This window comes from Prionailurus viverrinus, chromosome C2 (genome assembly GCF_022837055.1).
Source record: "Prionailurus viverrinus isolate Anna chromosome C2, UM_Priviv_1.0, whole genome shotgun sequence".
NCBI classification, from domain to species: Eukaryota; Metazoa; Chordata; class Mammalia; order Carnivora; family Felidae; genus Prionailurus; species Prionailurus viverrinus.
The window spans coordinates 114,627,981-114,654,668 of NC_062569.1; the positions used below are offsets into that span (position 1 = coordinate 114,627,981).

At 35.1% G+C, this 26,688-nt stretch overlaps 1 protein-coding gene across 2 annotated transcripts in view; it reads right to left on the bottom strand.

The window, feature by feature from the left end:
* Positions 1-26,688, bottom strand: part of EPHA6 (EPH receptor A6) — an 880,333-nt gene that overhangs the window by 699,884 nt on the left and 153,761 nt on the right. For both annotated transcript variants that reach the window (XM_047875260.1, XM_047875259.1), the window contains exon 3: positions 6,992-7,655. In XM_047875260.1, coding sequence (XP_047731216.1) covers positions 6,992-7,655 — 664 coding nt within the window. The remainder of the gene's footprint in view (positions 1-6,991; positions 7,656-26,688) is intronic.

Here is a 26,688-nt window from a genome sequence, read left to right on the forward strand (position 1 = left end):
GCTCAGAGCCTGGAGCCTGCTTCAGATTCTATGTGTGTCTCTCTCTCTGCCCCTACCCTGCTCACACTCTTCCCCTCCCTCTCAAAAAAAAAAATTAAAAAATATTTTTAAAAAGATGCAAAGCAGGAAAAAATAAATGCACACCAGTTATACCATAATGTAACTGAAAACCAAATATATGGAACCTATAATCTCCCAAGTAATAAGAATTAGTCAGAAGAACATTAGCAGCTACAATTTCAATAGATTCTCATGGACAGGGAAATAATATTTTCAGAATGTTAAGGAAGTATAATAGTTACCTAGTATTCTGTATCCAAGTAAATAATCTTTGAAAAAGGAGGTTAAAATAAAGCTATTTTTAAATATACACTAAATGAAGAGTTTAAACACTTATAGTACCTTGCCAAAAGATTAGAAATATACTTCAGCAAATAGCATAATGAACCCAGGTAACAGGAGATAATAAAGAAAAAATTAGCAAGTATAAAAACTTAATATATCTTGATGTATCTAAGGGGTGACTTTATAAACCCATTAATTTTATTTCTTTAAAAGGTAGAACTAAATTTCAAGATTGGTAGCAATTTCAGTGGATGGCATAGTATACTATGTTTGAAAAGTGAATAGAGATGCTAAATAATTTTATCTTTTTTTTTAATTTTTTAAAATGTTTATTTATTTTTGAGAGAGAGAGTGAGACAGAGCATGAGTTGGGGAGGGCCACAGAGAGGGAGACACAGAATCAGAAGCAGGTTCCTGGCTCTGAGCTGTCAGCACAGAGCCCAACACAGGGCTCGAACCAGGAACCATGAGAACATGACCTGAGCCAAAGTCGGACGCCCAACTGACTGAACCACCCAGGTTCCCCAATATCTTTTTTTAAATATATGTATTAAGAAAGGATTTTTTAAAATTAAGGATACCCCCTATAGAAATAGGAGTTTTAACATTCAAGTCAGCAGAGAGTAAAATAGTTACTAAATTTGAAGTTAAAATTTAGTTAAAATCACATACTAAAAATGATCATTTCAAGCCAGCTTATGTTTTAACCTATTTTTAAAATTGTGACAAAGAACAAAATATAATTATTTAACTTTACTCTATCTTTCTTGGAAAGAATACCTCCTATTTTTAGACTCCTTGGAGCCTCTTGATTTCATATTCTTCTCAAGCTGGGGGAAAGTCAGGAATTGCTTGCTTCATGAAAAAGCAGCTTTATTTGGAATTGAAGGTTATATTGTAAGAGTTTATATTTAGTTTTGAAAACCTTTAGAAAGTGAAGATACTATTTGGGCCAATAAGTATGCCCTTTTTTTCTGATCCCAATCTCAACTTTTAGCTTTCCATCATATCCTCAAACCCCCTTATTTAATGTCAGCAAATCCTGGTGTCTCAAAATTTCTTTATGCTCTCTGCTTCCACAATCATCTCTGATAACATGATTAGACAGAACATCATAAACACAGAGCATAAACGTTTCTGAACTGCAGCAGAGGACAGAGCCATGAGACCTTAATAACAACACTCTTCAGGAGATCAAATCAATAGCTATGTCACCAAAGGCCCTGTATATCCCATTCATTCAGTGAACAGAAACGCAATGGTCTGAGAACTGCCAGAATCCTTTCCTCCTGAATTTTAAAGCAGCACTAGAGAAAAATATATAAGTAAAAGCATATATGTAGAAAGAGGAAGAGTGTTTAAAAAAATTCTCAGTGTTTCAGAACTTTTATTTCCATAGTCAAGTGTTATTTGTTAAATTACATCATGTGATACTTAAAGGCTGGAAGAATATATCCTTGCCGTGTGTTTGTACATACATAAGCGTAAAAGCCCGAACTCTATTATCTCTAAGTACAAGTGCCACCGTCTTAATGAGATTTGTTTTAAATTAATATCCAAGAGGAATTTATTAGAAATTCATATCACTTCAAAATTCACTACTGAACAAAAATTGCATACAATTTTTCATGTTCATTGTTTCCAATTATTTCTTCCATAGTGTTAAGATATTCTTAGATATATGCAGTGAAAGACTATTTGATGTAAATTAATGCTTTATGAATCAACATTATTTTTTATTCAAATTCTTTGTGGAATAAATTAAGACAATTAAAAAAATAAAATATGTAACACCACTATGCCTAAGTATGATAGTTTTAATTATAAACCTGTGAGATAAAATTAAAATAGTTATGAAAAATAAGTTGAGATTTGTGCCGAGAATAAAATACTGCTTACTATATATAACAGAATAACCTAAATGACTGTTTGGTTTTAAATTTTAGCATATCTGCATAATATAATATTTATGTCTATTTAAACCTGATTGATAGCAAGAATAAAAGAACCTCTCCCCTTTACGCACCTAGCATTTGGATCTAGATATGCCTTAACAATATTACAGAGAAATGAATCATATGTTCAAATATTGAGTAGTATAACTTTTAGGATAAAATATAATGATGAGTTATTTAAATGCAAATAAATACACATCATTCATAAATAATTGATAGTATGAGTAAACACAGATTCTGTTTTAAACCAGCTTACCATGTTTTTGTTATATAGCAGACCAAGAGTTCTCAAATCTATTCAAGTATCAGAATCCCTAAAACCTCATTATAATTTTTCCTGTTTATCGTATCTAACAGCAAAGTTCAGGTAAGCCTATAAATTTTTCCATCATTCAGTATCCTGAATTTCAGAATAGATATGTAGATACTGTTCTAACTGTGTTCATATCAGATTCCAAAATATAAACACAGGAAAAAAAAAGCCCTAATGAATGATCAATAATAACTTAGGGCTCCGCTGCACTGGTGGACAGGCAGGAAAAGTTAAATCAGGATTAAGGGTATAGATGCCTGGAATGAGGAAATCAAAGAGAAACAGAAAGAAAGAGAAAACTGAGGAATGGGAGAAGGAACAAAGTAGGGAGGAAAAACACAAAGACCAGACTTAAAAATATTTAGGCTTTAGTTCTTAGTCTGGTATTAGTTACTGAGTGGCCCTGGGGAATAAAACTCTGTTCTCAGTAATTTAGCATCTTGATTTATAAATGAGGGATAAAGATATTTTTAGGGATTTCCAGATCTAAAGCAACCAGATCTACTGTAACCCTCGTTGAATAAAACTTTCCTATTTCACAGAAATGAGAAGACACAGAGCACTCCATAGTATACCACTAGTGTCCACCTTTAACTATCAGCAGAGCTTGGTTCTCAATGCTATGGCCATTCATAGCAATAAATTTCTTACCCTTAATTACACACATGCTTTTAAAATACTCCTTTATCTGACAGCCCTGTGAAACAGACACATAAATAATTCTTATAAATAAGGAAGATGAAAATAAACAGAGACAGGGGAGGGAAGGAAGGAAGGAGGGAGAGAGGGAGGGACGGGATGACTCAGAAGGCAGAGCCAGAAACCACAGAATGAAACTAACTACCACAGAGAACCAATCCCAGGGAGCAGAACTGGGCTCCAATCAAAGAACATTCATTACCCTCCCTTATTATAAGAGATCTTGACAACATCCAGCTGTATCTCAGAATCACAATGGACCAGTAACTGCTGTGTTCCCAGCCTTTAGGAACGGGAAAATCTTTTACAATTATCCTGTCCCTATCCCATGTGTTCTGTGTAAGGAACGATAATTTATCTTTTTAGTTCTTATTTCTCCAGATCAAGAGGAACTTGAGCTATGAAGCTTCATTTACGTCTGGAGCTGGTTTTAACAGTGCTCTTCTGGACTTCAACATGATGCCATAATGGAATAAATGTTTGGGAGAATGTGGGGTTGTGTACATGAAGGAGAGACACTAATCTTGAGAATCCAGAGAGTGGACTGTGATATACTGTCACATTGCCAGCTCCCTATAAACATATTTCCAGGTATTCACCCCCTTGTGTACTACCCCCTCATATACCCACTCTTTACCTGCCCATGTGAAAAATTCCCTCTTAAGGTAGCCACCATACTGTAAAATATCTTAAACTAGATTCTTAAATGATGGAACAACATATGGAAAGGAACTCTGGAAGATAAGAGGTTGTCTTAGACGTTCCAGCTCTGGTCAACCTCAACAGCTGAATTTAGCTGCCCTGCTGACCTCTGCTTAACCTACAGCAAAAGAATTATCCTGTTGAGGCCTGAGAAATCATAAATCAGTGTGGTTTTGAGCTAATACATTTTGGGTTGTTTTATCTCTCAGTAACAATAGATAACTAAAACATAAGCCTTATCAGTATTTATCTCTACCAACCTACCAAAAGTGATTAACAGATAAATACTCAAAAATGTTAATAGCTCAAATTAATTGTGTGTGTATGTATGTATGTATGTACACACACACACACACACACACATATATATGTACACACACACATACATATACATTATATATGTGACCATATACTTCCTTGAGCTATGGTTTTATTCATATAAGTTCCAATTAATTTACCATTTAGTTTACATGTAATTCAAAGATTAGGTTGTGAAATAAGTTGTTGACAGATGGCAATAGAATCTGATAAAAATTATTATCAAAGAAAATAAAAGGGCAATGCAATGCATCAAAACAGACACTTATATAAATACTCTAAAATGGAGACTGGTGGTAGTACAAGATACCTCTCTCTAAAAATGAGGTCTCTGCATCCACTCTGACTTCCCCTGTGTTCTTAAATAGCAATTTATTGTATTTAATTGGAACAAGCATATGTGCATGTTTTTAATATTTCTCTATATACTTTATCATGAGTTGATTACAACCAGTACTTTATTTATGGATGAGGCAACTGTGATTTCAAAGTTAATAAGCCATGGATTTAGAATTCAAGCTTAATTCTTCCAATTCCTGCCATCCACTACAAGATGATGAACATTGTACTATACCCACTCTCTTGCATTTCTACAATCAAATAAATTAAAATAAAGATAACAAGCTATAAAAATAGATGAGTCTAGCAGTAGCTCTACATAAGCTGATAATGATTATCATTTGTCCAAAATCATCCTTATCTAACAACTGGAAGAGTTTAAGGTATATAAATAAGAATGAAATTCACAGAGCAAACATATTAACCAAAAAAAAAATCTAGTCATCAATAATTGAAACTACCTTTTATTCTGTGATTAATGCCACAAAAATACAAATATTTAATAAAAGCTAATCACATAAATCCTGGGAATTATTCTTCACGTGTTTTAAAATCTTTATTATTTTTACCAATGAATGACTAGTTTCTATCTAATTTAAAATGTGGTAAAACTACATGATTAGTATCAGTATCCTCAGCACTTATTATCCTCTTAATCCCACTAATTATTCATCTACATTAATCTTTCTTTAGTTTATTTTCCAACATATAGAAATGTTTATAAAATTCCTTCAAAGAATCATTTCTGACTATTCCATTGTAAATCCTTGTTATGGGTAAATAAAAATTTGGAATTAAATCTATACTGAATAACTTCAATGAAACATCTTTTAATAATTAAATAGTGGAGGAAACCTGGTTCATGCTTTATAAAAAATATACCACAGATTCTATACAAATATTTTTAAACAACCAAATAAAATCATTAGAACTGACTAGAGTTAGTGAACTTTTGAACATTCAAGAACCCAAGTGTTTTATAAATAGGTAAAACCTTTAAAAATACACACATGGAGCGCCTGGGTGGCTCAGTCAGTTAAGCGTCTGACTTAGGCTCAGGTCATGATCTCTAGGTTTGTGAGTTTGAGCCCGGTGTCGGGCTCTGTGCTGACAGCTCATAGCCTGGAGCCTGCTTCAGATTCTGTGTCTCCTTCTCTCTCTGCCCCTCCCCTGCTAACAGTTTGTCTCTCTCTGTCTCTCAATAATAAAGAAGGTTAAAAAAATTTTTTAAAAAACACATATATTTCCCATGACCCTTACATGCATACAAGTATGTTTTTTCTTATTATCATCGTTTTTAAAGAACATGAATATACCACAAAAAAAGAAATCACTAAATTTAATATGGTACTACAGAAAAGAAACTTATAAATCACCTACCATCAAGAGGGAAATATCTGCACTATGTTAATACTTGTCTACAATAATTTTATTTCTATATTTATATTTTGATTATAAGATCTTAATCCAAACACAATTGATATATATTATCTTCATGTAAAAATTGTTAATGTATAAATTTATTAGATTAATAAGCCCTTACAAAATGATTCATATATAAAGAAAAAAAATGTTCTACCTTGAAAATTACAGGTATTTTATTATCATAACAATGTGAAAGGTATGGCTTTAACTTAATTACCCTTGTGTTGTGTTAATATTTCCTGACAGATCTTACAGAAATATTATTATTACAACTAAAAGGTAATTTGTTATATGGTGGAAAACTGTATGTAATAGTTTCAAAAGATAAATTAAGCTCTAGTATAGTCACTACTCAATCACCAAACACAACACCTGCATAAACTATCCTATATGTTTTTGTAACATATATGTGAATTTATCACTTATTTAAATATAAGTTCATTTTCTCTATGTACTATACAATTACTATCAGTAAACATGAGAGAATTATTTTTAAACTATCTTTAAATGCCACATTCTCTATAGGTCATCACTGAGCAAATGTTGAAAGTTGAGCAAATGTTCATTTTGAATCCCTTTTGGTTTTTGTTGCTGCTATTAATGTTGCTTTCCTTTATAAAAATTTGGTGAATACAGCCATTCATATAGTTTAACTGGTTTACCGAATTCAATATGGAGCAACACTTGCCATGGTATACAATTTATTTTATATTTTCATATATCCTCTCCAGGAGGAAAATAAGAAACTATCTTATAGTTAATAATTTCTTGCACAATTAATTCTACCAGTAATAGCATTTAAAAATTTATCACTTGAAAATAAATGTATAATAAATTTACCTTTTAAAAACATTATTTAAATGCATGATAAATTATTTGAATGCATCTTTCTTACCGTGACAAGAACCTTCAATTTCTTCATATCCTGTACTGCAGATACACCTTCCAAGAGGAACCAGCCAATCTCCATCAGCTCCACAATATAGTTTAGGAGTGTCACGCTCTTCTGCACTCTTCACACAAGAGCCCCTTACTTCAACCAAAGAAGAAGAATCAACCCTTGGGATGGTGTCAGGAAACATAGCCAAGTTACGAACAGTGAAGGGGCATTTTTTGTAGAAAACACGGACAGAGACCAAGGCAATGCATGCCCCAATATCTTGAAAAGCCAAATAAAATCCTTTCCTTTCTATAGGACCCACCTCACGAATTTCCGTGTTTAGCTTCAGGATACGATCACCCAAATCCATCTGGGTAAAACTTTCATCAGCAGCAATTGTGTCAATCTTTGTATACTGGCTTGGCTTGAATTTAATTCCATGGGACTCATCTGATTCCACATAATACAGATTAAATGTTTCTTTGCAAGTCCCCAAAACCCATGGGATGCTGTTACAATCCCTTAATGTAAACTTCATTTCCACATAAATTTTCTGAGCTGCGTCGCGGGAGATCCAGTTTGTACGAAGCCAGTTGTTTTGGTTTGGTTCCATTACATTGCATACCTGGTACGTGTGAATGGGCCTATTGTGTTCATCCATTTCAGTGATGGCATCCCACTGCAAGAAGGAAAAAAAAAAATTAAGTGATTATAAAACCACAGTGGTTAAGCAGATATGATTACTTCTGATATTTTCAGTTTTAGCAAAGAAACATGAATAAAAAGGATACAAATGAAGCTATTCAAACCAATAACGCAGCAGGATTTTAACTATGAACCTCTGGTTAAGAATGTAGGTTCTGAAGGGTGCCTGGCTGGCTCAGTCAGTTGAGCGTCCAACTTCAGCTCAGGTCATGATCCCATGGCTGGTGAATTCAAGCCCCACTGGTGGCTGGTGAATTCAGAGCCTGGAGCCTGCTTTGGATTCTGTGTCTCCCTCTCTCTCTGTCCCTCCCCCACTCATGCTCTGTTTCAGTCTCAAAAATAAATACACTTTGTTGATCCTTTTTTAAAAAAATTAATAAAAATCTCTAAGTACCTTGAAGTATGTTGGCATCGTCCGCATTTACACATATAATATTTATAATTGCACATTATAAATTTAGATTGTAATTGTATTTTATTTGTATAGAAACAGTGATAACTTTCAATAGATTAAAAACAAACCATTCTGTTAATTTTATAGCCTTTTTGGAAAAACATGCTAGTTATCATAATTTCTCATTTCTATTAATATATACTGGAAATAATAAACTATTTTCTATCATGAATAAGTATTTTATTTCTTAATACCAGACTTCAGTGATTTATAATATGATTATTTAACACATTCTGTTTGCAGTTTCTTACTCTAATTGGCAGTAGAGAGTCACTTAATCAAGATTCGTTGAATTTCAATTAGTAGTTTCTAACAGATTGACTACTTTCTTCAGTCTACAGGATAGTTATGACACTTAAATGTCTTCAATATCTACTGTACATTTCCATGAAAAAAGAATTATATTCTCAAGCAAACTTAAAAATAATCTGTATCTGAAATTTCATTTACAAGTTGCTAGCTTTAAATTGAGAGGATACTATCCAGAAAAAACAATTTCCTTTGGAACTGTGGATATAATTTTGCAAAACACCCCTGATAAACATAGGAGTGATCCAATAATCTCATAAAGATACATGCAATTACTCATCTAAATGTTTTTCATCCTAGCAATCATGGGTCTTATGTAATTCTTACATTTGAATTTAAGGCAAACCAGCATTATCATAGCTCATTTTTAAAAAATATTTATTTTTTTTGTAGTCTGCAAGTGGGGGAGGGGTAGAAAGAGGGGGACAGAGGATCTGAAGTGGGCTCTGCAGTGACTGGCTGACAGCAGCAAGCCTGATGTGGTGCTTGAACTCATGAACCATGAGATCATGACCTGAGCCAAAGTCAGATACTCAACCGACTGAGACATCCAGGTGCCCCTGTTATAGCTTATTGAATAAGCAAAGTAACCATTTTGAATATAAGCAGTGAAGCAAGATGCAAATAATAAAATTTGTGAAATATCAAAAGCAGTATCTAAAACTCCAAGCATTTCACCCATTGGAGAGTCTCTGAGGGTACTCAACAAATGATTATTCTTATTTTAGATAATTTCTAATAAGAACTGATTTTGTTTCTCAGGAAATGCATGTCTATACCGCATCCTGAACTTTTCCATATAGAATGACAGGGCTATATTCTCAATGAATTCTGTTTAAATAATTACGTCTTAAAACCTTCACACTGTATCTCTTCATATTAATAAAAAGTATTAATCATGGTCATCACAACTACTCCTAAAATATGAAATTTAACTAAAATGTCAAAAATTGCCTCTTGTGACAAAAATAAATTCTGAAATCATTTTATATCTTTATTTAAAATGTGTTGGGTGTGGGGGAAATACTTAGATGGAAAGAAAGGTCAAGAATGAGAAGAATGTAACATACTTTTACTGAATTAAAACTGAGCTGAACCAAGGGATAAGGAAATGACAAAATATACATGGATAATGAGAAACGTGGTTCTTCTCAAAGACACTGCATAAAGATTCTTAACAAAATGGTACCTCATTTTCTTTGCTGAATTTGTGATATTTGATGGTCATTAGTGTTTTTTCTTTCTTTTATTAAAAAAAAAGTCAGAATTAGATTTGAGTACCAAATTAGAACAGATCAATTGCTAAATTCTATCTTATCTAAAACATTCAAAGTAATTTAAATTAGATATTTAAATCTGAATCTAACTAAAACTAGAATATAAATTCAATATTGGTATACCTAAAAGATTATGAAGTTTACTAAAAAATATAAACATTAGCAGATATAGAAATGGTATGACAATTTAATCATAATATAGCCTTCAGAAATACTGCATTTACACATAATTATATTTGCATTTATGTAGTTACATAATCTTTTTGTTATAATTTTCAAGTCTTAAGTAAGACCTCTAAAACTGTGGGGCCCATAGTAAGAATGGTAGTATAAGGGCTCATATAGCATGCGTCTAAATATGTTAAAATGATAAATAATTCTTTAAATCATATCAAATTCTAAGTATATTCTCTTTGCCTACATTGCAAAGATACCTTCACAAAAACATGGAAGGCCAAGTTCAAATTTAAAATACTTGGCTTTTGAAAAAACTAACTTTTGGGATTACATCAAAATAAAAAGCTCTGGACAGCAAAGGAAACAACCAACAAAACTAAAAGACAACCTACTGAATAGGAGAAGATATTTACAAATGACATATCCAATAAAGGGTTAGTATCCAAAATACATAAAAAAAAAAAAAGTATACATCTCAACATCAGAAAGTAAACAAACAAATAATCCAGTTAAAAAAGGGCAGAAGACATGAACAGACATTTCTCCAAAGAAGACATACACATGGCCAACAGACACATGCTCAAGATCACTCATCATGAGGGGAATGCAAATCAAAACTACAATAAGCTATCACCTCACATGTGTCAGAATGGCTAAAGTCAAAAACACAAGAAACAAGTGTTGGTGAGGAGGTGGAGAAAAGGGAAACCCTTGTGCACTACTGGAATGCAAACTGGTGGAGCCGCTGTGGAAAACAGTAAGAAAGTTCCTCAAAAAGTTAAAAATAGGGACGACTGGGTGGCTCAGTCGGTCAAGCATCCGACTCTTAATTTCGGCTCAGGTCATGATCTCCCAGTTCATGAGTCGAGTCCCGTGCTGCCAGCATGGAGCCTGCTTGGGATTCTCTCTCTCTCTCTCTCTCTCTCTCTCTCTCTCTCTCTCTTTCTCTCTCTTTCTGCCCCTCACCTGAGTGTACGCATGCATGCACAAGTGCTCTCCCTCTCTCTCTCAAAATAAATTAAAAAAAAAATAATAATAATAAATAAAAATAAAACTACTCTGTGACCCAGTAATTGCTCTACTGGGTATTTACCCTAAGAATTTGAAAACACTAATTCAAAGGATTATATGCATCCCTATTCATTATTTTTTTTTTTAATGTTTATTTTTGAGAGAGAGAGAGAGACAGAGACAGAGCATGAGCAGGGGAGGGGCAGAGAGGGAGACACAGAATCCGAAGAACGTTCCAGGCTCTGAGCTGTCAGCACAGAGCCCAATGAGGGGGCTCGAACCCACTAGCTGTGAGATCATGACCTGAGCTAAAGTCAGACACTTAACTGAGCCATCCAAATGCCCCCTGCATCCCTATGCATTATTTACAACAGCCAAACTAAGGAAGCAGACCAAATGCCCATCTATAGCTAAATGGATAAAGAAGATATGGTATATACAATGAAATATTCAGCCATAAAAAAATAATGAAATCTTGCCATTGGCAACACAGGGATGGATGTATAAGGTATAATGCTAAATGAAATAGGGACATCAGAGAAAGAAAAATGCCATATTCCACTCATTTGTGGAATTTAACAAAACAAATGAACAAAAGGGGGGAGGGGAAAAAAGACAAATCAAAAAGCGAGCTCTTAACTGATGGTTACCAGAGGGGAGATTGGTAGGGTGATGGATGAAATAGTTGATAGAGATCAAGAGTAAACTTAATCTTGATGAGCACTGAGAAATACACGGAACTATGGAATCATTACTGTACACTTGAAAGTAATATAACATTGTATGTTATCTACACTGGTATCTCTCCATAGATGGGCCTTAACTTTAACCAATCCCACTTCTAATTCCTTCCCTGACTCTAGCTCTTTCCCATACCATGAAAGTCTTCACATATGCACATATAGACAGCATCCCAGCCCTCAAGTCCAAGCTGTGCTCCTCTCCTGTTACAAAAAGCTGCCAATTTTGGCCTTCCAATCAACTCAGGTTGAACATACCAGTGGCACAATATACCCACTGGAGGATGGACCCCAACAAGAAGTCATTAAGTTCTTTAAAAGAACTTAGATCCTGATGAGGGAGCATAAGGCCAGCTGACAGGCTGCAAACATGCCCCTCCCCCCAGATAAGATATGTGTGATATTCCTCAAGCACTTCTGGCTGCCCAAGAACAAAGGAAAGGGGCAAAATAAATGGTTATCTGACTCTCTCTCTGTCCCTCTAATAGATGTGGGGGCTTCTCGCTCATTCATTTCCTGGTTAATGGCTCTAATGGGAGCCACCTGTGGTTAGTCTACCCCAGGACAGGGACTTTAAGGAATATTACCAAGCAGAACAGCTGCTGAAACTCCCTTTGTTTCGGGAAAATTCTGTCTTCTCTGGTCTGACATGGACTGCACATTCCCACTTGTTGGTGGAAAGGAATGCAAATATGGTGTCAGCTCCTGTCTGAGCTGAGGAGATGTAAGACTGGGAACCTTCTTTCTCAACTCCTGGTGGCATCTCACCTCTTCTGCCTCCTACTGTTTCTGCATCACCTAGGGTGTGGCCTACCTAACTGATTCTATACCATCCTCTGCCTCCTCATTGGTTCCTCCTCCCACCCTCTGTGTCAAGGAGGGAAGAGCACCCACTTGGACTGCCCATTTCAGATTTCCCCACCGGGATCCCAGGTAAGAACTGACCATAGGGAACAGATTGTTTTTTAAATGGATGCAGGTGGAACATTTTGGTGTTTAAGCTAATTTAAGTTTGTTGGTCTAAGATAGACCTATCAGCATTAAACATGAAACTCTTATTATTCTTATCTAGGTTTGCTGAAAAGTCAAATAAGCTTGTGTTGTCTCTGTTGCAATTTGTTAGCAAAAAAAGGAAACTTAAATGATGGTTAATTCTGTTGCAAAATTTTCATGGGTAATTGTTAAGATACCTTTCAGTCTTTGGTAATCTGAAACTTTAAAATTTTGCCTTCATGATAATTGGGATTGAACTCGTTGGACATCTAGGCCTTTTCTAAATAGAATGGAGTGCTAAAGCACTGATTACTAAACATAAGATTTATCTGCTTTTTGGCTTCTTATTGCAGAGAAACTAAGGATATTTGTGTCTGATTATAAACACGGTTTGTGCTTTATAACTTTCTGAAGTTTTTGGGTTGATGGTGGAGTTCATGGGGTCCAGAGCCGACAGCCAAGAAAGAATTCTTGAAGACATCTTTGGTGCAAAAAGGTGATTTAATTAAAGCACGGAGACAGGACTTGTGGGCAGAAAACAGCTGCCCTGGGACCATGATTATAGACTGTGGAGTTGGGGGAGGTAAAGTCCAGGAGAAGTTTCTAATGAGATTTTCATATGCTAAAGAAGACTCCCAGGATACTAGAGGCCTAGCTATTGTCAAGCTAAGGTTTTCCCTCCAGCAAAGCATTAGCATTAAGTAAGAAGGGAGTTCCTGCAGAAAAGTTTTACTCTCCCAGCCTCAAGTATTTGTCAATGGGCTGCAGGTTATAAGAAAATTTACTTCTATCTGCCATTTCTTTCTGCCTTTGTTTCCCACATCACTATGAAGGGGTGATCTTGGGGCTCCAGGAAAAGGAGTCTATAGGTTTCTGGAGATTAGGCTATTTGATAGGATTGCCTTTTTCTTGTGATTTACTGATTTACTAAGATATTTGTAAATAGATGGAGACTCAGGACCTGCAGGACTATGATCTCTATCAGTTAACCATTTGTTGTTTCCCCTTCCCTTTGTTCCTGGGCAGCCAGGAATGCCCTAGGAATATCACACAAATCCTAACTTGTGGGGGGGGGGGGGGGATGGCGGGTGGTGGTGGTGGTGGTGGTAGTGTTTGCAGCCTGTCAGTTGGTCTTATGCTCCCTCATCAGATCCTACACTTTCCTTCTGTACCACACTGTAGGGAAGACCCCAGAATTCCTTGCTCAGATGGCTTCACGTCTTCTTTCAAGAAGAATGAATAGCAATTAATATATAAGATTAATCTACATACATACACTTATTAGCAATTGTAACTGTACCACATATGTTCAACGGGTAGAAGTTTTTGCCCCTATTTAAAACAAACACACAATTTATTCTACAGCTGTGAAATATTTAGATGTACACATACCTGGAAATTGTAGAAATTACAAGATGAAAATATGTATCAAACCTGTTACTAATTCTGTTATTTAGTTGGTCAATTCTGTCAGCTGTTTGCTTTTACATAATAGATAACCCAAAATATTATGACTCCTTAATCTCATGCTGTTTGTAAAAATATTTTCATATAGGACTTGAAATACCAATATATAAAACCGTTTACTAATATATAATATAGAAAAGAGCTCAGTACCACAAAAATTAAACCATAAATGCTTCTGCAAAGTAAAGTATCTTGCAAATTCTATCTGTTCTTATGGCCTGGTCTAGTAGAACAGAAAGTTTCTCTCTTAATGTTAGTTTTAAAAGCCCTTTCTTTGGATCAAGGAGTAGATGGATAACTTACAAAATGATGAGTGGAAAAGTTTTTTTAACTTGGGAGTATTCATTCTGCTCAGTGAATTTTGGTTAAGCAAGAATCAGTTGTAAACCAAAGGGTTCTCTCTTTTAAAAACTTCAAGGGTATCTTGGATTCACTAATTCCTAGGGGAAACTATTTGTATATTGAATTTATATTTATCAAAGCTTTTTTACAATTTTATTTTTTACAAATGTTTACATTTGTTTCACATCAATCCAGTAAAGCAAAACAAATATTTTCATTTTTATATTACAGATAAGGAACCCAATACCTAGGAATTAGTCCTTGCCCAGTGTCGCATGGACCAAGGACTGAAACTGAAAGGGCGGGCCTAAACCGGCCAACTCCATCTTGTTCTGTGTCCTTCACCTTGACCACTCATCCTCCCCTTGAGTAATCCCCAGCTCACCTGCCTAACAGGACTCGGACCCTTCCCCAGCCAATCAGCTGAGGCCACAGCCATTACCTCACCAAATGCCCCTAGGCCCCAATAAAACCTTTGTCCTTTTGAAACTGGCTCTCTCTCCCTGGTATCTCACCGCTGCAGTGCAGGTAGGGGATTGAGCTCGGAGCTAGCTCGGATAAAGGCTCTTTTGCTTTTACACGGACTCGGCTCCCTGGCGGTCTTTGGGGATCATGAATTTTGGGCATAACAGAAACCAAGCTTTCTAATTTTATTTTCCGTATTTTTGTTTTGATGGCATTCTTACTGGCCTGGGAGAGACTACCCCTCCCAGGTCTAGCCAATTCTTAGAGACAGCAAAGGGGCCTGGGCCTTTGCATTTGAAATTATGTTCATTTGCATATGAAAGCAACCAAACTAGAGTTTATAGCCCCAGCTACTTTCTTATTTAACTATGGTACCAAACTAATATTTCCCCTGCCCTAAATTATCCCAGAGCTTGATAGATGCCAGGCAACTAGAGAGCACTTCTATAGTCTAAAGCCCGCAGAATTATACTAACCAGCTAATCCTAAACTGTTTACCCTGCCCTACCTTGCCTTTCCCACAGAAAACCCAATAAAGGCTCTGGCTCAGGCTTTTCCCTCACCCCATCTTCTGCCACTTGACCAAAACTTGTCACTTCCCCTCTGGCCCTGTGTGGCATGTGGTTACTCCTTTACTGAGTCCAATGAATATAATAAACTTTGTTTTTCCAAGTCTAGTTCTTGTTTCCCCCAGTGGCCACATGGACTTCACCATACCATACCCAACATTAACATTCTTAGAACAAATAGTCATGGATCCTGAGACATACTTCCTGACAACCCTTCAGAGGACAACTGATTCTTAACCAAAAGCTTTCACTGAGCAAGATGAAACTTCAAGTTGCAAAGCTTTTACTATTCATTACATATAATTCATATATCCACTCCTTGATCTAAAAAAAAAAGGACTCATAAAATGGCCATATGACAAGCTCTCTCTTTTCTATTAATCCAGGCAGTAGGAGCAAATACAATTTGCAAGATATTCTACTCTGCAGGAGCATGTATCAAGGTAATTAAACAAGGATACCATTAGACCAAGGTGGCTCTAATGCTTTTGCAGACTACTTAATCAAACTGAAACCTAAACTATAGTAAATTCCTATAAATGCTCCAAGGTTAAAAAATCAAAACCTATGAACAACAAATCATAAGGAGTCAACCAAGGCTTTCCCATATAAGGCACACACTTAAGCTACAGGCAATAAAATAATTTCCTCGCTTTCCTTTGACTTCTGCTCTGCTCTATAACAGCCTTTTCCCTAGCTCCTATTAGCAGAATGACCCTTAATCACTTTTGGTTTGACACTGCTTGATTTCAAATTAATGCTTATTCAAATACACATTTAGAAATGTTAATATGCCTCAGTTTATCTTTTAATACATAACTTGAGTTTTGATCTACTATAAATAATATTATCAGTGAATTGTGGTTTTTTAGTGTTTATTTTTTTTTTGAGAGAGAGAGAGAGAGAGAGAGAGAGAGAGAGCAGGGGAGGGACAGAGAGATATAGGGAGACACAGGAAGTGAAGTGGGCTCTGCCCTGACAGCAGAGAGCCTGATGCGAGCCTCGAACTCTGGAACTGTGAGATCATGACCTGAAGCCACTGATAATTCAACTGAGTCACCCAGGTGCCCTACCAGTGAATTTTTTTATACCGTAGTATTTTAAGTCTTACATGAAAATATAGAAAACTAAACAACATAAGATGGAGGAGTTAAAATATTTTCAGTTAAGTTCCTATTATGTAAAAGCATATAGTTGACAGAATTAATCAACTTAATTTCAATTGCAGAACTAATGATAGGTTTGATTATTTCATAGTGCAATTTCTATAGGTATAAAGATTATGTACATCTAAATATTTTACACTAGAGAATGTTATGCATGTGCTTGTTTTAAATAGGAGCAGGAACTTTTACACACTGGAAAAACTTAGTAGAGGGTTACATTTACCAAAAGTTTGTGCATACAGCTTAGTGCTTTACAGCACCTAAGAATATTTCTTCACGGATGGATCTCTTGGGCAGCCTCATTTAAAGTGAATGTTTCTTAGAAGTGACAGGAAGTACAAACAGCTATGAACAGTACTTAATCCTTTTATGCCTGAGGTTCTCTAAAAACCCATCCCCACCCACACACAGAGAATTTTTGTTTCCATAGCAAGCTAAATAAACTAGGCCAAAAAGCTGGATTCCTTTTGGGCATAGAAAATTAGAACAAGAAAATTAATTCTTAAAGCAACTAGCAGTCATTGTGGAATCAGATTTCTTTCTTTTTTCAGAGAACAAAATAAAGCAATCAAATAGCCTTCTTTCTAGGCAAGAATATTCAGACAATTTGCTGGCAAATTGACCCAAACATCTAAGCTGCTAATGTAAATCTTTCAAATTTATACCTTCTTCTCTCTGAAAAATCTTTGGAATTCATCAGGAATATAAACATTTATTTCAAAAATAACTGTTAAATTTTAAAAATAAAAGCAGATAGTCTGTTACTCAGCACAGAAAGGGCTGTAAGCTAATTGTAATTTCAAATAGCAGTAGTAAGTCCTGATTACTTACTCAAAAATCACAGTTCAAGAAAACTTGTAGCAAAAGAAGAGAATTACCCTCATACTACCATGCTCACTACTGTATCTCCAGACAGAAAAGGGAGGGGGAAAATCATATCCTAGATACCTTAGGACCCTAACCAGCTTCAGGGCTGGTCTGCTTTTTGACAAAAAGAAAAACAAATTAGTAAGAAACAAAGTTAAATATGCTGATAGTTGTGACTAGGGAAGGTAGCACTCTAACAACATTGAAGAATGAGATAGCTATAAAAAAATAAATTTGGGGGGCACCTGGGTGGCTCAGTCGGTTAAGCGTCCAACTTTGGCTCGGGTCATGATCTCACGGTTTGTGGATTCGAGCCCCGCATTGGGCTCTGTGCTGACAGCTCAGAGCCTGGAGCCTGCTTCAGATTCTGTGTCTCCCTCTCTCTCTGCCCCTCCCTCTCTCTCTCTCTCTCTCAGAATAAAATATTAAAAATAATAATAATTTGGGGGGACACTTGTGTGGCTCAGTCAATTTAGCATCTGACTCTTGATTTCTGCACAGGTCCTGATCTCACGCATCTCTCCTGGGATTGAACCCTGCACTGGGCTCCAGGCTAACAGCCTCTCTGCCACTCCCCCACTGGTGGTTATGTTTTCTAACCTCCCTCTCTCTCTCTCTCTCTCTCTCTCTCTCTCTGTCAAAATAAATAAGTAAACATTAAAAAAAAATAAAATAATTTGGGTTTCACCTTTACCTGTGCTTCCTCAATGAATAAGTACTTTTTTGTATATATGTGAAATTGTTCTTCTCTTTCTCTCTGCCTTTTAAAAAATCATTTACTATAATACTACTAAGCACTCTAATATCAAATTAATAAGTCTTAAACTTATATCTGCCCCCATTTGTAACACATCCCAGCCATAAGCTAAAAGGGAGATAAATATGTGGTGAAAAATATTTTTTCTTGATTTCTTTAAAATGCAGTTTTGATAAATATATAGACAAAATATATACAAAGAAGTTAGAATATACCAGAATATTATTTCAAAGATATACAATCCAAAAGAGCAAATGCCTTTTTAGATTAGCTACCATTACATTGCCATTTGATTAATTCATAAATAAATGAGATAGCCTATTATTCAGATTTTTTCTAAAAGTAAAAAATGATCTAAAGATAGGACAAAGTAAAACAAAGAAATAACAATAAAACCATGATAAATCTAATATTCTCAGTTTCCAGGTATAACTTGTTACCAAGTGTTTTGTAGTATGTGGCTATAACTAATTATTCCTCAAAACTGAACCAAATTTAAATGAGAAAGGGAAACAAGGGGAGAAAACCTTCAACATCATTCTAAGATTGATAAAAATAGAAGAGCTGAGAATGAAGACAAGCCTTCATTTGGTGAATCTCTGATTTGTTGCAAACATTCTACCTCTTACCATGCATAATCCAAATAAACTAAAGTTGAACATACATAGGCATCTCATTATGTAACGTTGTAATGGCTTAATTTTTAAGTCATAAGTATCTAATATTCTCAATCAACGAAAAGCTTGTTAAAGGGACCTTCTTATTCTAATGTGATATTTTCCTCAGAACCACTTAAATATTCACTTTGAGTCAATATACTGACATAAACTTAGAAAATTAGTGCCCTGAATTCTGCTGCTAGGCATGTAGTTAATAACATAAATCTGTTTTTGCAGCAGAAAAGTGAAGGCTCTGCATTTAAATGATAACTACTTTCAGAGAATAAAACAAGAAGCAAAATGTATCATGTGCAGATACATTTCTATTTCACTTTGGGCAAACATAAAACTTTTTTATTAGCACTACAAAGATATTTAATAAAAAAAAAAAGTACGAACTCAATGGCATGGCTGGAAGATAACTGCTGAGACTAAGTAAGTTTTATAAATAAATTTATTACTTTTGGTGCATTTGTCCTATTAACAGGATCAAAATATTATAGGAAAAATGATAATTTCCATTAAGAAGGAATAATTCTTCCCATAAAACATTGTCATATGAAGATTAAAACTTCTTAGAGTCTATCTTCTGAATGTCTGAAAGTCTTAATTGTTATAAAAAGTTGAGATTTTCCCTTAAAAATGAGTAACATAGTGTAAATATCATCTTTGAATAGGATTTCTACAAAAAAGATGTAAATATTCATCTTAATTATTCTCTTATGTTCAACAATACATGAATACCTTGCTAATATAGAATACTTTAAATAAAATACCTTGCAAAATATAGAAAACTTAAAAATAATCTCACAAACTATATTTAATTTCATTTCTGTATGGTAGAATAAATCATCTCATCCTGGTTTTATGGACGAGGGGATTGACTTCTTAAATTTAGAGAGAAAACAGAAAAGTCAACACCACAAGTATCTGAAAAGTCCTATTGGCCCATATGAAGTCTCTGAACTAAATTTACGTAGCTTGTATTCTCTGTGAGGGAAGGCTCTTTGTTTTGTCCATCACTGCATCCCTAGTACGAGGGGATACAACACCAGGATCAGAGTGGGTTCTCTATATTTGCTGAATGTAAATGAATAATAGAAGGCTTGAATTCTAAACCAATCCTGAATGCTTCTGCTAATGCTTCTGAGACTTACTACTTCCTAAATCAGTATTCTAAATATGACACATTATTGAGAGATATATACACTTTGAGCAATCTCCTAAACTAATCTTATTTTAGAACTTTCATAATGACTTAGCTGAACACAAAAATATCAGATGACTTAATTGCAAACATCAGATGACTCAGCCAGCATTATGCTAGTGCACAAGACTTTAAGTTAGGATGAAGACTCAGGTTTAGAACTGGGAGATGCTCTGTCTGTATGTGTGTGTGTTTCAAGACAGAGGGAAGAGGAGAGGAAAATGTTATCAAGAAAATGTGTCTATACCAGAAGAGAGAGTGAAATGACCAGGTGAAATAGTGCCGAGGCTGCTTAGAAGCTATCCTTTAATAGAAAAGGACTTTCCGATAAAAAGGACTACTTACTGATCCAGTCAAATTACCTTTGCTCTAATTACTGATAAAGTCTATAGCCCCGATTCTGATTAACTTTCTACTTTAGGTAAAAGGTATAATATTTAAGTATATTAAAATTAGGAATTGGTAATTCTTGCAAACATGAAGTATGAAATAAATGAATATTCAAACTCTACATGTTAATACAAATTGGCAGAAGAAACCTCCCGGATATTCTGTACAGGTTAAAGAAGAAAATGATTAACAAAGGAGACAGTGAGCACATCAAATGCTGCTGAAGGCCCAATAAAATAAAGACAGCCCAATATCTACTGGATTTGTTAATGGAGAAGTTCTGGCAGCTATGACAAGAAAAGGCTTGGTGCAGTGCCAGTGTGGGCAGAAGCATAATCTTCAAGCAGAAATCTGGAGACAAGTGCTTTCTTATTATAGACATGTAATGTGTAAAATAAATTTGTAGAGATTATTCCAAAGTAAGAAGATGATTCTGTACATATCTTCTTAGTTTATGTTCTGGTCCATATGTTGTTTGACACTTCACAAAAATATCTATTTTGACTTGTTTTTTTCAAAATACGTAGACCTTCACAATTCAATTAAAACTATCTCTAGAGGCACCTGGGTGGCTCAGTTGATTAAGTATCTGACTTCAGCTCAGGTCATGATCTCACAGTTCCTGGGTTCAAGCCCTGCATCAGGCCCTCTGCTATCAGTGCAGAACCCGTTTTAGCTCCTCTGTCTCCTTCTCTTTCTGCCTCTCCCCCATGTATGCTCTCTTTCTTTCTCTCTCCCTGCCCCCCCCCCCCCAAAAAAAAAACCAAAACACAAAAACAAGCTACAACTCTACCCAGGACTACATTTCAATGGGAATGGTTGCTGGTAGGTCAAAACTTGACATCAAAATCTTACAGGTAAAACTAATGATCGTCAGCCAGTTCAAAGGCTTCAAACTGAGATTTTTCTGCATTAACTGACATGTGCCATGTGTGTATTTCTGACTTGAAAAAAACTACAATAGATTATACTTATTTATTTTGCATATTTGTATTCAATGACTCTTGAACACAGAATATAAGTGCATATATAATGGGAAAAGTATAAAAGCATAGGCACTATTTTTTGAATAACTCTGTGGGACTGATTTCTATTTATTAAAAATTATTTTAAAACAACAAATTATTAGTAATTAGAAGGGAAGTTTTACACTATTGAGCCAAGTTGAGAATTTTCCCCTATACCCTCTTTTTAATCTCACAAATTATTAATGAACTACAGTATAGTTTAGATGTATCATATTCTTTGTGTTAAACTATTTAAAAGAACTGCATGGCTTTATATAGGATCTGACACAATCATTACTGTGCAATAAGCCAGGGAGTATAATAAACTTACCCTTTATGTTAAACAACCTTTTAAAAAGTTCCATTAATCTTTTCTTAGGAAAAAAAACAAAACACAACAATATTTGAAGCTAACCAAATAACAATGCTTAACAACCATTCACCTTCCAAACTTCAAGGAAAAAACTATCCCTGAATATTACATATATTCTACAGAATAATAAACTAAAATTGCTGTTAGCATAGTAATAAAACTTATGATGCATAACAGAATTTTAAGGTCATGTTGGGAACATAAATCTTTCAGCTCTGAAATATATTATATGGACCCAATGAACTTAGGTACTTCTGTACTAAGGTGCTTTTTAAAAGACAAAAATGATTGGATGTTAATTATCACATATACTTCTGATTAATCTGATATTTTTGAGAAATAGAAGAACATGAGTGTATTGTCAGTAAATATTTATGAATTATTTTACATGGATATTCTCTGAAAATACATGAAAATATTATGTGCCTCTTTGTGTTTGCTTATATTACATTTTTCTATGAAAGTTTATAATTCATAACCCAATAAGCAAAATATTGCATTTCCTAAGTATCTAAAAATCAAAAGGTCATAGAATTAAGCAAAGTACTACATATACTTAAATAGATACGGTTCCCATAGTTAAGAAGTACATTCAAAATTAGTATCATCACTAACATTTACTTAAAAGGATTTAACATACACTAAAAATAGTCAATATTTGGAGTAATAATTTAAACTAAACTCAATGGTTTACAAGCTACTAGAAAACAATCAACAAACATATACATCCAAGAAAGTAGAAATATAGTAAAGTAGGAGATAGAATAATTCCAGAAAAGAGTGTCATAAGGAGAATGAAAAGAAAAAATTTTAAACCAGCATACACATAGAAGGTATATAATAGCTCATGACAGAAGACAAAATATACATGTCAGTTACCAAACAATAATTGTTAAATATCTACTTTTAAAAAATAAAGACTCCTGGATTTTACAATAAACAAAATCCAACTACAACTCAAATATTGGCTGTGGATACATGGTCCCTATTTCAAATTTTCTTAAAGCACATTAGATTAATTTCTTTTACTAATTAGATTGGTTAGCCCTACACTGTTACCTCTGTTTCAAAACTTAAATATAAAAATCCATAAAAATGCTTGGCAAAATAAAGAATTTTCCAGTAACTAAAACACACACACCCACCCACCAAAAAGAGTAACTAATTGTTCACACAACTGCATGTTAATGAGAGTAGCAACTAATCAACATAACACCAAAAAGTTAAGAGTAAAAGGACTTCCTAGAAAAAATATTGGCATAATGGCCAATCATGAAAAACTTGGCAATATATTGAAGAATTCTGAGAATGTATTTAAGCCACGGGTCTAGTAATTCCACTTCTAGAATTTTATCATAATAAGGTTTAAAAAATAATTGTGGAATAGTGAGATGAAATAATGCCATTTAGTCATTAAAACTCATTTTGAAAAGAACAGTTAATGGCTTAGAAAAATATCCATGATTTATTAAGTGGAAAAATAGAATTATAAAATGAGTTAACTAAGCTGAAAGACAGCAACAGAGTAGGAGGACCATAGACTCACCTTTCCCATGAATGCAACTAGATAAATATCAAATGATACTAAAAAACCCAGAAATTGACTTCAAGATTGACAAGGCAAATTCCACAAATTAAAGGCAGAGTAGAAGGCATATCAAAGAAGGTAGATAGTGTGGAGACACAGTTTGGGAGAGAAAGCTGCTGTTCTAGGGAGGGAGCTGCAGTCACAGAGAAGGATACTAACACACAGGCAAGCATAAGGGAAAATGAATCCCCATAACAACTGACTTAGAATGTGAGAAGGACCAAATTTTGTAACTTATGGCAACCAGTGGGGCTTAAAGCCTGGAGTTTTAAAGGTCAGTGAGCTTAGCTGAGATGTAGCCTGGAGGACAGTGTTTGCCTTAAAGAGAAGGCAAACAACCCATGAACATAGAGCATGGAAAGAGTGATCTGAAGAGCATCTGGGGCAGAGTGGAGAGGCTTTTCACCCTTCTCAGTCTGCATCCCAGAGAGACAGTGTTCACTGGGAGACTTCTCTAGCAACAAAGAAAGGGCCTATACCATTTGCCTTCCCTCCTTCCCCCCCCACTAACATAAATGCAGAGCCACCTAAGGGAACCAGCACAGCAGTGACACTTCCTACCTACCTTTGTTTATACCAAGCACCGACACCCACCGCCCCCAGTCTGGTGGCACTGCCCCTCCCAGTCATGGGACTAGCTTCAGTCCCTCATAGCCAGCCCTCCTCCCCCAGAAGACCCAAACTCATGCTCACACTGTGCCTCCCTACTTGAAAGTATTGTGGATCATCCCTTCCAGCAGTGCTGGTGATAGATCTTAGTTCACAAACATACCAGAGCACATCTAGTAAAACATGTCACATTCAGGCCAGGAACCAAACACTTCCACAACAGGCAAAGACAGCTTCTGTAGATGACTGTCCTAATGGATAAAGTGGTAAAAACAATACAGCAGAGAACACACAACACACAATGGAGACACCCCTAGAAGCACCAGGCCCTGGGGAACAGGGAACACTAGATAGCAGAGCACTACAGGACCGATTCTTCAGAAGGTCATTACCCTCAAGAACAGGAGACATAGCTGAGTTTCCTAACACACAGTAACATGCACAGAGACTTAGACAAAATGAGTAGACAGAGAAATTATCCCAAATGCATGAACAGGAAAAGGCCATAGCCAAATATCAAGTGAAACAGATATAACATGCCTGATGGAGTATTTAAAGCAATGATCATAAGGATACTCACTCAACTTGAGAAAAGAATAGAAGACATCAGTGAGACCCTTAATACAGAAATAAGGAATAAAATAGTATAGATAAAGGGCTCAATAAATGGAATGAGAAACACATTTAATGTGATGAACAGCTGTCTAAAAGAAGCAGAAGAATGAATTAATGACCTAGAAGACAGAATGGAAAGTAATCAAGTTGATCACAGGAGAGTAAAAAGAAATATACAAAATGAGAATAGATTTAGGAAATGTAACAACATTCATATTACAGGGGTCCTACAAGAAGAAAGGAGAAAAGGAGGCAGAAAATTTGTTTGAAGAAATAATAGCTGAAAACTTACCTAATCTGGAGATGGAAACAGACATCCAAATCAAGGGGGCACAGAGAACTCCCATCAAAATCAACAGAAGCAGATCCTCACCAAGACATATTGTAATTAAACTGACAAAACACAGTGATAAAGAAAAAAATCTTAACAGCAGCAAGACAAAAGAAGACAGTAACCTAAAGTAGAAAACCCATGAGGCTAGCAAGAGATTTTTTAGCAGAAACTTTCCAAGACAGAAGGGAGTGGCATGATATATTCAAAGAGTGGAATGAGAAGAAGCTGTATCCAAGAAACTTTATCCTGAAAGACTATCATTCAGAATAAAAGGGGAAATAAAGAGTTTCCCAAACAAAAACTAAAGGAGTTCATGACTAAACCAGCCTTACAAGAAATAAAGGGGACTCGTTGAGGGGGAAATGAGAGATCAAAAGTGACAGTATAAAAGTAAGAAACAAAAAAATGAATATTTCTTTAAAAATAAGTCAAGGAATTCACAAAATAAAAGGATGTAAAATAACATATATCTAAAACATGGGAAGAAGAGGAATAAATGGGTTCAAAAAGAAGAGGAATGGGTTCAAAGTTAAATGACTATCAACTTAATATAGACTGCTATATGAAGAGGTTATATACACACCTGATGGCAACCATATATCAAAAACCACTAATAAATATACAAAAAATAACAAAGAAATCCAAATATGTCACTAAAGAAAATTAGAATACCATGAGAGAGAAAAAGACAAGAAAGGATCAGAGAAAATCTGCAGTAACAACCACAAAACACATGGATTAAAAAAAATGGGTAAAAAAAAAGACCCATCTATATGCTGCCTAAAAGAGTCTCATTTTAGACCTAAAGACACCTATAAATTGAAAGTGAAGAGATGGAGAAAGATGTAACATACAATAGCTGTCAAAAGAAAGCCAGAGTAGCAATACTTATATTAGACAAACTGGACTCTAAAATAAAGACTATAATAAAAGACAAAGAAGGACACTATAAAATAATAAAGGGGACAATCCAATAAGAAAATTTATCAGTTGTAAATATTTATGTACCCAACATGAAACCACCCACATACACAAAATGGTTAATAACAAACAAAAAGGAAATAATTGATAATAATAAAATAATAGTAGGGGATTTTAACACCCTACTTACATCAAGAGAGAGATCATCTAAACAGAAAATCAACAAGGAAGCAATGGCCTTGAATGTCACACTGGAACAAATGGATTTAACAGATATATTCAGAACATTCCATCCTAAAAGAGCATAATACACATTCTTTTTTTTTTTCAGCGTTTATTTATTTGTGGGACAGAGAGAGACAGAGCATGAATGGGGGAGGGGCAGAGAGAGAGGGAGACACAGAATCGGAAACAGGCTCCAGGCTCTGAGCCATCAGCCCAGAGCCTGACGCAGGGCTCGAACTCACGGACCGCGAGATCGTGACCTGGCTGAAGTCGGACACCTAACCAACTGCGCCACCCAGGCGCCCCAATACACATTCTTTTTAAGTGTATGTGAATATTCTCCAGAACAGATCATATATTAGCCCATAAAACAAGCCTCAACAAATTCAAGATTGATGTCATATGATGCATTTTTTTGACCATGTTATGAAACGAGAAGTCAACCACAAGAAAAATATCTGGAAAGACCACAAATACATGGAGGT